This window comes from Spinacia oleracea, chromosome 4 (assembly GCF_020520425.1).
Source record: "Spinacia oleracea cultivar Varoflay chromosome 4, BTI_SOV_V1, whole genome shotgun sequence".
In the NCBI taxonomy this organism is placed as follows: domain Eukaryota; kingdom Viridiplantae; phylum Streptophyta; class Magnoliopsida; order Caryophyllales; family Amaranthaceae; genus Spinacia; species Spinacia oleracea.
This window is the reverse complement of record NC_079490.1, coordinates 119511700-119524039: the sequence shown is the minus strand read 5'-3', so window position 1 is coordinate 119524039 and position 12340 is coordinate 119511700. Positions and strand designations below refer to the sequence as shown.

Below are 12340 nucleotides of genomic sequence, written 5' to 3'. Positions count from 1 at the left end.
CTTCACTGAACTTGGGTAGATCACCTATCTGCTGGCTTGATGATTCTTCATTGAAAAATGCGTAGAACCACTCTTGAAGCAAGAAAAACGTCTGCTAACTTGATGGTTCTTCATTGCAAAATGAGTAAAACCACCATCGAAGTAAGAAAGACTAGATCACATAATAAACAAACTCGAAAAGATCTTATCATCATATCTCGAAGAACATTCGATGAAAAGGATATTAAGATTGGCAAAGCATGATAACTAAACCTATGCAACAAGTGAGAAGCAACACTCACATTGTAGCACTGGAAATCAAGCATAGCTTTGAATTCCATGAACTGTTTTAGAAGATGGGTTTGAGGCCCATGCTTGTAAAACATTGGGGTTGAACATTTATCATATATGAAATGTATTTTCATATTCCATTTAATCTTGGTTTAGTATTAAATGATGAGTCCCTTCAATTTGACGATATATTCAAGATAGACTGTCAGGACCAGTCCTGTGACTAAGAAATGTATATCAAGTGAACTTGAATGTCAAAGATTGAAAATGGTCCCTAATCGGAGTTTTCTATAAAATTGGACGCATAGAAAACGTTAGACGATTAGAATGCAAGATGACTAGTAGTTCTGTTTCTTGAACTATGTGGACATGGCAATGTCATAATCATTTGCATAGATACTTACTTTGGGAAGACTAGTATCGGACAAGACCTATGAAACTTTACTGTAAGAGATGAAAATCTGTCATGAGTAAATTTCATTAAATTATTAGACACTAAATCCTCAATACCTGAGTGATTTGAGATTACTTGTTTGAGAACTGGTTGCTTTGACGTTGACCAACCGTCGCACCGTAAAAGGAGGCTATAAAGGCAACGCTCAGGTAATCACCTATCAAACGAAGTCTAATCTCAAGATCGCAAGATTGGGATTGTCCTCCCATAAATCGGGATGAGATGCTTAAAAGTTGTACAAGGCCACTCGGAGAGCTAGAAACTGTGAAATGCATGGCCGTGCTCGGATGAATCATAGGCTATGATTATCTGTTTATTTGATCAGTTGAACTCTGAAACCGAGGAACACCTCTGGACATAATAAGGATGACAACTCTTACCTTATGTTCAAGAGCAAGCATCGAGCGACAAAGGAATTAGGAAATGCACACTTGTCCCTAAGGACAAGTGGGAGACTGAAGGAAATAATGCCCTTGGTCCAAGTATGCATTCTATGTTAAGTCTAATAAATGCGGTTCAGTATTAATTAACAAGTTAATAATTCAGTGAGATCAAGTGAGCTGAATGCCTAGCTAGAGGCCGCTTCAGTTCAAGTGGAATTAATGATATTAATCCACAGCTTACTCTTGACTGAACCCGTAGGGTCACACAAATAGTACGTAAACGGATCAAGTATTTAATGGCATTAAATACTCCATCTATGAATATTCGGAACCGACGGATCTTGGTTTCAGTGGGAGCTAAGATCGTCACAGGCAAGAAATGAATACTCCGGAAACGATGATATTGCCGGAAACGGAAATATGGATCGTATCGGAAATATAAATATTATCCAAGTCGTAGATGTTGCCGGAAACGGAAACATGGTACGTATCGGAAAATATTATCGGAAATGGAAATATTACCAGAATCGGAAATATTGCCGGAAACGGAAATATTGTCAGAATCGGAAATATTACCGGAATCGGAAAATAATTCCGGAAACGGAAATATTAAATATTTGTTCGAAACGGAAATTAATTCCGGAATCGGAAATGTTAAATATTGTTCGTATCGGAAATGAATTCCGGAATCGGAAATTTAATCGGAAGCGTATCGTACGAATAAGCATCGGACGAGGCCTGCCGGACGAGGCCCAGCACGAAGCCAGGCCATCGCCCAGCAAGCCAAGCGCACCGCACAAACAGCCACGCCAGGCCCAGCGCAAGGCCAGGCCCAGCAGGCTGCGCAGCGCGCACAGCGCGCATAGCACGCGCAGCGCGCAGCGCGCGCGGGCGCTGCGTGGGCTGCTGCTCGTGCGCACGCATGGGCGGCCCATCGTGGCTGTCGTGTGTGCGTGTGTAAGTGTTTGTGTTCGTGCACGTTTCTTAAAACGTGCAGAGTTCGGTTAATGATTAAATTCCTAATTCTATTTGATAAATTAATTAAATTAGAGTTCTTGTAGGATTCTAGGTTTAATTAATTTGTATCTGAATAGGATTCCAATTCCCTTTCCATAACCCTATAAATATGTGGCCTGGGTTCACAATTTATGACGAGTTTTAAAAAGTATTCAAAGTGAGGTTTTGAAAGAAAAATTCAGCCACACATCTTGCTCAAAAGTGCCGAAAATTCTAGTACCTTAAGGGCGATTCTAGTTGGTCAATCTTAAGGCGGATCCGGACGTACTGTGGACTATCTACGGAGGGACGACACTTGGAGTCCTAAAGACTTGTTCTTGTTCGGTTCGGGCGCAGCTAGGGAGGGCACGCAACAAAGAGTATGCATCTAAATTATGCTATATGATTATGTGTAAATAATATGTTGTCCTGGGTTAATGGTTGTTTCCGCATGATCTATGTAATGTCATATGTATCATAACCTAACAGTTACTCATCTCCAACACTCAAGGAAGCTTTGTTCCTGGTAGACAGATCACGGACAATATCGTAATTGTCCAGGAAGTCATTCACACTATGAAACGCAAACAAGGTACGAAAGGTCTCATGGCTTTGAAAATAGAATTTGAAAAGGCATACGACCGTCTTAGGTGGTCGTTCATCAGAGACACATTACTTCAAATGAACCTCCCTCTACTGTTAATTAATGTCATTATGCATTGTGTGAGTACGGCCTCTCTCAAAGTTTTGTGGAATGGTGAACCGTCTTCGAGCTTCAAGCCTAGTAGGGGGGTACGTCAAGGCGATCCATTATCTCCATACCTTTTTGTCATGTGTATGGAGAGGTTGTATCAAACTATTGAGCATGCCATAGCTATGAAACGCTGGAAACCGATTCGTGCGAGTCGGGATGGTCCTCTCTTGTCTAACTTATTTTTTGCAGACGATATAATTTTATTCTCTAAAGCGAGTGTTGACCAAGCCACGGTCATCCAAGATTGTTTGAGCAGATTCTGTAAAGCTTCGGGCCAAAAAATAAGTTTACTAAAATCAAGAGTATATTTTTCTAAAATTGTCTCCCCTGACATGAAGTTAGAAATTTGTAACACCTTGAACATGGAAGCTACGGATGATTTGGGACTATATTTAGGTATGCCAACTTTGACAAGTCGGGTTACCAGGCAAACTTTCAGTCATCTTTGCGAGAAGTTGGATCGTAGACTTGCGGGGTGGAAATCTAAATACTTATCTCTAGCAGGAAGGATCACTTTGGCCAACTCCACAGCCTCTACTTTAGCTTGTTACTCGATGCAGTCCGCTAAAATACCCAAAACTATTTGTGATGATCTTGACAAAAAGGTGAGAAGATTCATTTGGGGTGGCAACGAAGATAAGAGGGCAGTCCATCTCATATCATGGGATAAATTGCAGCAACCCAAACAACAAGGAGGTATAGGCGTACGTTCTGCAAGGCAATCAAATGCAGCTTTTCTCACAAAACTTGGTTGGAGAGTTCTTACGGAGCCGGATGCGTTGTGGTCTCGTGTGCTTCGATACAAGTATTGTAAGGGGCGATGTGACGTGGACATGTTTGAACCCAAGACCGGGATGTCAAATGTGTGGAATGGGATAACGAAAAATGCTCGATTTCTTTGCGAAGGAATGCGTGTTGCAGTTGGCAATGGTGCAAAAACTCTGTTTTGGGACCATAAATGGGTCTCTCATGTACCATTACGTGACTTAATTACTGACCCTATACCAATGGAACTTACGGGGGCCACGGTAGAGGAGATGTGGGAAGTTGGGCATGGTTGGAAATGGGACATATTAAGCCCATATCTTCAACAAGACACACTAAAGCTTATCCAAGCTCATGAGCTTACTTGTGACCCAGAATTAGGTGACTTACTCTACTGGAATGACTCACCAAAGGGGAAGTTTACGATAAAATCAGTCATGAGAATCATTCGTAATGAAAGCAATGAACTTAATGATCACATTTGGGATCTCATTTGGAAAGCTCCAGTGCAACATCGTACACGAGCCTTCATGTGGCTAGCTTGCCACGACAGATTAATGAGCAACGACAACCGGCACAAAAGACACCTTACAGACTCGCCACAATGTTACATATGTGGGGAGGAGATTGAGAATACGCTGCATATACTTAGAGATTGCGCGGCTGCGCGTAGAATATGGCGTAAGATTGAAGGCCCTGCAGCCACCCCCAGTTTCTTTCAAGGCGACATTAGGCACTGGTTTATCAGCAATTTGGAATACATTGATCAATCTGGGAACAATATTTGGAACACATACTTTTGTGTAACAATCTGGTGGATATGGCGTTGGCGGAATTGTTACATGTTTGGTCGTCATGATGATATACCCTTAGATATTGGAGCATACCTCCAAGTTCGGTTTGATGAAACGCGACGAAGCATATACGAAGACCATGAAGTAGATAGCAATAGTAATGGCAGGAAGAGAGAGGTGTTTGTCACATGGAAGGCTCCTCCTAATGGATGGTATGCATTGAACTCAGACGGAGCTGCAAAGGGTTCACCTGGTTTGGCCGGTGGAGGTGCGATCATCAGGGATCATAGAGGATTATTGGTTTCTGCTGTCCTAGCAAACTTTGGCAGCTGCAACTCTTTCAGGGCTGAAGTTATGGCACTGACTGCAGGACTTGAACTAGCAAGAGACCTCGAAATTCGCAAGATCTTAATCCAACTTGACAATCTAGCATGTGTACAATCCATCAAAAGTGTGGAAGCAGGAAGCGGTGAGTGTGCTCACCTAATCAATTTTTGTCGCTCTATGATCAACTTGGAGGATTGGGAAGTGTCTGTGATTCATGTATTTCGGGAAGGGAACCGCGCAGCGGACTGGCTCGCCAACCAAGGAGTGACTCAACCTCGCAGGACCGTCATCTTGGAGGAAATCCCCATAGCTCTCAGTAGGATCCTAGAGGAGGACATTAGGGGTGTGGCAATGCCTCGTCTCATTCCTCCATAATTAGCTTAGTTTGTTTCTGGTAGATGTAGTTTTATTTCTGTAATTTTCTTCTTTTTCGGAATTTTTTCCTCCAAAGCATCAAAAAAAAAATATATATATATATATATATATATATATATATATATATATATATATATATATATATATATATATATATATATTCAGCGCGTCTCCTGTGAGACCAGTCACACCATCAACTTGATGGTGTGACGAGCGCGAAACCAATAGCGTACCTCCCCTAAAACTATATATAAAAAAAAAACCAGATCTAAACTATAGAAGTAACATCCCTAAACTAAAAAAGTACCTCCTCTAAAATCATATATAAAAAAAAGTAACATGTCTAAACTGTAGAAGTAACATACCTAAACTAAAAATGTACCTCCCCTAAAACTATTCCGTATAAAAAAAGTAACATGTATAAACTATAGAAGTAACATACCAAAACTAAAAAAGTACCTCCTCTAAAATTGTAAAAAAAAAAATAACATGTCTAAACTATAGAAGTAATATACCTAAACTAAAAAAAATACCTCCTCTAAAATTATTATAAAAAAAAAAAGTAACATGTCTAAACTATATAAGTAACATACCTAAACTAAGAAGGTAACTCCCCTAAAACTATTCCGTATAAAAAAAGTAACATGTATAAACTATAGAAGTAATATACCTAAACTAAAAAAAGTATTTCCTCTAAAATTATATAAAAAAAAGTAACATGTCTAAACTATAGAAGTAACATACTTAAACTAAGAAGGTATCTCCTCTAAAACTACTCCGTATAAAAAAAGTAACATGTATAAACTATAGAAGTAACATATCTAAACTAAAAAAAGTACATCCTCTAAAATTATAAAAAAAAGTAACATGTCTAAACTATAGAAGTAACATACCTAAATTCGCAAGTGTGAACTGGTCTCACCATCAGTTGATGGGGAAGACAGTCTCATATAAGAATTTGGGATATATATTAGGTTGGAAAAGTCCAGTATTTTACATATGTTGTGTCACCATCGCTCACAAACCCTATACCAATTATTAACTGACATATGAACAAAAAATTTATACTTCATAAAAATATCATACCTAATTTAAATAAATATACATATTATAACGAAATATAATATTACAATTATTCTTCAAAAAAAAAATTATATCTAATTTAAATAGATATACATATTATAACTAAATATTATTACAATTATTCTTCAAAATAAACCAAATAGTAATAAAAAGAATCATAAAGTTAAGTTCTGGAACATTTCTCAAGCTACTTACATAAATATACGATACAATTAACAACGGAACAAAAGGAAAAATAACTTGAATTCTCAATAAATTGAAAAAATGTAGCGATGTACGAAGTACTATTTTTATATTAAAAATTTTAGACTTTGATAAAAGCTAAGTACCAAAAAGAAAATTTCAAAAACGATAATAGAGCAAAAGCAGTACTCCCTAGATAGATTGCATTACTTAAGAGTCGATCCCCCAACCTCTAGCCAATATGCTGACTATATATATAGTAGCTACTCCTATTATCATAAGATTCATCACATATACCGATACGGAGTAAGTAATTAATTAGGATCAGCAAGTGAGTGTTATGAGTTAAGAATCTTGATAAGCATGAGAGTTAGGATCAGTAATCTTGTTCTTAATCCACTTGAAGCCGTTCTTAACCGAGGATTTAAGCTTACCTTCAACAGAAAACATGTTATAAGAAGCAACCCTTTTCTTTCTCTTACTCTCCGGATCACCAGAAGATCCTAGCTTATTGCTCCCACTTGGACCATTGAAATTATATGCTGCTTTTGATTTTGATTTTGATGATGACCTCTTTATTTCTTCATCTTCATATTGCACTTCGTATTTTCCATAGTTAGGATATGATCTGCACTTCTCCATATATATAATATATTTACTCAAACTTTCATCATACAAATTAATTAAATGTGTATGGTTTGAAGAAAATGCATGATATATAAAGATTATTTTTTATATTCAACATAAATTTATAGGATGAAGAAAGTGGTTGACAAAATCATGCATGTTTAATGGAATAATTACTTGAGGAGACAATATATTCAATAGGTCTCGCATGCAGTTTGGAAAGGTTTGATTTATAAAAACAGAAATATAATTTCTTCCTATAATTGCAGGTCATTATGAATTCTATACTTTGCCTTTTACCAAATTAAAACGGAAAATGTTAGTGATATACTGAAAATATTAGTGCTACTTTTCCTTATTTAATTAATTGTATATATGTATGTACGAAACATGGACGGTGTACATATTTTGTAATCCCTGGAGTTATTTTTTGCTTTTTACCCACTCCATTTTAAATAATCTTTAAAGTTACTATTTAATTTGTACAAATATTAAGACAAAAATAGAGTGTGTAAAAGGTGGGTGACATTGATGTAAAATAATTTGGATAAAGTAAGTGAGAGATTGTGTAAAAAGGTGGGTGAATATAAGAAAAAAAAAATAAAGTAAGAGAAAATAAGTGAAAAGTTATACGAAGTAATTCCTCCGTTTTTTTTCTAAATCGCAATTATTTGGCGCAATTTGGATTATACACCCGGGTGCACAGTGCTCATTGTGCATGCGTGCACCCTGTTGAACATTTATTGAAAATCTAATGAACATTGAGAACGATTTCAATATATGTACATGTACTAGTGAAATATTTAACCTATATGTTCTATGGATTTGAACTATATGTTCATTGGCTATATGTTCTTTGGGTATATATGAACAAAGTAGGTAATTTAAGAAAGAGGGGTAGTACTGATCAAACAAATATTTATTTTAAGTAAGTCAGTCTAGCTATGCAAATCAACGTTTGACTTACGTCAATAACGCAGCTGATGGATTCGACCTTGTTCTTTTTATAACATCATGTTAAAATTAATTACTTATTTTTACTTATTTTTAACAAGTAAAATTGAGTTTGACTAACTCTCCATCTTATTTTTATTTATCTACTCCTTTCGTCCCAAAATTATTACGCATATTCCTTTTTGGAATGACCATTTAAATTAGCCCCAATACCTTAAATGGTACACTCTCCCAGTTATTTTCTCTCTATCTCTCTCCATATTGGCCCGTTTTATTAAACCATGTGCACATTTTACAATCAGTTCTTAATAAAGTAATTGTTTGCTATGAAACAATCTTTTAAAGACGGAGGGAATTCTTCATACTTCGTACTATTTAGTGATTTTGTCCATGTCCAACGCATTGTTTGACATGTGACACGTGGAAGATACACGTATGATGCATCTAGCTAGAGATGTCTTTGTCATGTCAACAACTTATAATGTCCTATTATTTATACACTACACTTTTTGAAAATTAAATGATATGTTTATGCCCATGGTATTCCCTCTTGCATTTTATACTCATATACGAACAGAAAATGTAAAAGGGTGCATCGTACACCCGGATATTGCTAGCAATAAATGAAGCTAGCTTGACTTAGAGCTATACACCAAAGCAATGTAAATCTTAAGTTCTAGGCACTTTTAATACTAATCAAACATTGAGTAGATGGATATCATAAAATAGCCCAGTATTAACTTTACTAATATAGTCATATCGTAATATACTTGAGCAATGACAGTCAAATGTAATACAAGTGGACATATTTCAAACAGCAATTGATCTTATTGAACCTAGGTTTTTCTGCATAGTGATACAATACACATGTAGAAAGCGAAAAAACAAACACACAAACTCAACTTTAATTTAAACTCCAATTGCAATTTAAGATTACATTGTTTATGATAATTTATAATTTAGTACTGGGCCGATGTTCCTTGTTGTTGTTGTTCCCTGAATACAGACCAAAAGGCCATAGTATTAGCATTTGTTGCGGAACAATTAGCACGAATCTGGCCTTGTGAGCCGGTTAAGACACCAAGTTGGCCCATTTTGATCATACCATCTATGAAATTCTGAAAAAACAATGTTTGGTTAACAGCAAAGGTTTGGACAATACTCTTGGTCCTTGAATCGGTATACAAATCTTGATCTGAGGTAAATAAGCCTTGACGGTTCATGAGATCAACGAAGTACTTGTTGTCGAAAATGTTAGGAGTACGAAGGTCCAAATTAGTAGTATTGGTAGTGTTTGAGGCAGGACATGTGAGTTTAAGGTTGTTAGCCAAGGTTTTATCCATGTTTGAGTCTTGGGTAGGGTAGAGTCTATTGGTGAACGACGTGCAATGACCAATCCCAATGGTGTGGCCTCCTGAGAGGGCAACGAGGTCGGTTGTAGTCAAGTTTTTCGAGCTAAATAAGTTTATAAGTTGACTAGTGTTGAAGGTCGGTGGTGGTAGATTGGCTAATGTAACGTTTGTTGTTGCAAAGTTTGGACTATCCCTTCTTCCTAAGGGGATGTTGTAGTATGGTCCACCTGACTGCCAAATTACATGACAAATTAGATGACAAGTGAACGCATATTTGTTGAAATTTTTACCATATGCTAAAAACTAAAAAGGGTACAACAATTCAACAAATACTCTCACATATTCAATATATATTTCACCTACTGTGTTGTATTGTGTACATGCTAGGATAGCCGTAGGCCCATAGCCCTTAGGTTTTAAGACCATTATTTTTGTGCCCTTTGACGATAGGGGTGAAACCATAAATTATATATTGCAGGTCAAAATTTAAGATACAATTTTTATAACAATGTAAATTAAAAATAAAATTAAAAAATAAGTGTAGTAGGATTTGAACCTTATACCTCCCAACCCAACTTCTAACTTTCTAAGTGAAATTGCCACCTAAGCTAGGATAGACATGTGTTTTTAAAAGCATATGTATTTCTAAACCATACCATGAGGGAGGCCATGGCCTCAGCCACCCCTAATTTCACCCCTGCTTGACGATCTTATGAAAAATGATAATCCTTTTAAGCTTTTGAGTGCGTTCATATAAAGTCATTAAATCATTTTATTTGCTAATCGTAAAAGTGATCAGTAAAACCAATGATTAGTTGGTGATTAGGACTAAGGCCATCAGGCCCTGTGTATGATAGGTTTCAGGTTCGAATTCCCCCACCACCCATTTATAATGTATATTGTTTATGGTTCATTCGCGCCAAAAAAAATTTGAAAAAATAAATGTTATCAGCAATTAATAACGCTAAACTTGCATTGAACAATAATTTTCAACAATAATTTTCACCAAGTAGCAGTGCAATTTATAAGAAAAAACTGAATATTTATTGGCGAATTATTTTCCCACTTAATCAACGACCCAACTATGTACAAATTGAGTAAATTCGTCCAACTAACTCTTAGATGAATAGGTGTACTCGATCCATGCGCAAATACAAACTTTTATATAAGGCGGTCTTACATAAAAGATCACCTTGGTGTCATATAAGTTAAACAATATAACGAATTAGTTAAGTTATGAAACCAATTAGTTAAACAATGGAAACAATTAGTTAAACACTGGAACTAATTAGTTAAGCACTGAAAACAATTAGTTAAGTCATGGAACTAATTAGTTAAGCACTATAACTAATTAGTTAAGCAATGAAACCAATTAGTTAAGCAATCAAAGTGATCTTTTCGGTAAGGCGGTATTACACAAAAGTTGTCGATGCACAAATTAGTCCAACTATATAGAAAAACCATCATAGATCGACTTGCAGTATCGTATTCAGACTTGAGCAATAATTAGGATTAATTATTATTTTTAAGAGGATATTATCAAAAGGTAGTTATTTAGTAACTATCTAATTGGTTTCCTATTTATTCTAATGTGGGCGGTCAACGCTAATTACGTTTTAAATATTTCTCATAAAACAAATCTCAAAAAGACATAATGGATAAGGACAGAGATTAACTCGTCCTAATGTAGTTTAGGTATTTTTCGGTCTTATAATTTAAAGCGTAGTTTCTATCATAATGTGTTAGATTAGTTAGGCGAATGAGCCACAAGGGTAATATAAATTACAAATGGGGGCGGGGGGATTCGAACCTGAGACCTATTGTACACAGGCCCTCAGTCTTAACCACTAGGCCAAGACATCATTGGTATAGACATATGGTTGTGCGTAGTACTATTAGCTTGAACACTTAAAATGTTGCAATTTTAAGAAAAATGGAAGTAAAATGTACGTGGGGATAGAAACAGTATACCAGCAAAACAGACTCGCGAGCAGCAAGGGCAGTAACATCAGCACATGACACAACTTGGCCACACTGGCCTTGAATCAGAGTTTGGATATCATTGATGATCTTGAATGCCGCCTGCCTTAATGTTAAGTTCGGGGGTGCATTTTGCTCACTCGGACCACTTGTTGATCCATCTAGCAATACTGACGCATCACATCCCTTACAAAACATATACACATATATACCAATATACCATACTGATTAAGTAGATGATCATAAATATACAATTCATGAATAATGTTTTAAAGGAACATTTCTCAATTCATATATACATGTATATATCTTCCAGTCGAAAATGAAGAACAATTTTCACGTCAAGACTTGATCATAACATAAAGGCATTGATATAGCTAGATATTTGCAAATGAATACTAGCTCGTGTACGTAACTTTTGTTCAATTTGTAAGAAATTAAGTCGAGAGGATACATTAATGATTAATTCATACCTGAACAAAGCAATCATGGAAATGAAGTCGAAGCAAACCAGCGGCTTGAGTAGTATCATTCTCAAGAACCTGAAGGAGATGAATCCTAACAATTGATTCCAAATTTGGGCAACTAGTCGAATAAAATGTGTATGAAAGTCCAGGCGCAACTGGTACACTGCTCTGACCCTCACAAATCACAACTAGAAAACATGAAACTATAACTAAACAAAGAGCTAAATTATGTAATGCCATTTTTTTGTGGTTTTACGATGCAAAACCTTATCTCTAGCTACTGTAAGATTTTTAATCTTGATAGTACTGAATTTTCCATTGCAATAAAGCCCCATTTAAAGGAGAAACAAAGGAGGTCACAACAATTAAATTATTTTACATAAATTATTATTAATCTTTTATTAAAGGGTTAGTTGAATAATAGATCGTTGTCAGAATTAAATAGTGTATTTGTTTGTTATTTTCCACATGGATGACTCGCGGCCATAGTATCCCGCTCGTTTTTAATTTTTATTTTATTTTAATATAGTTAGATATTCCTACTTCTGGACTTGTGGTTGCCCCATGCTTGAAATA

General features: G+C 36.1%; 1 protein-coding gene across 1 annotated transcript; it reads right to left on the bottom strand.

The window, feature by feature from the left end:
* Positions 1-8701: 8701 nt before the first annotated feature.
* Positions 8702-12086, bottom strand: LOC110793313 (peroxidase 12). The gene is made up of 3 exons (XM_021998177.2): positions 11771-12086; positions 11289-11483; positions 8702-9548 (listed from the first exon to the last, which is right to left on the bottom strand). Exons 1-3 carry the CDS (start codon positions 12002-12004, stop codon positions 8925-8927), a joined length of 1053 nt encoding a protein of 350 aa, XP_021853869.1. The 5' UTR covers positions 12005-12086; the 3' UTR covers positions 8702-8924.
* Positions 12087-12340: the final 254 nt, after the last annotated feature.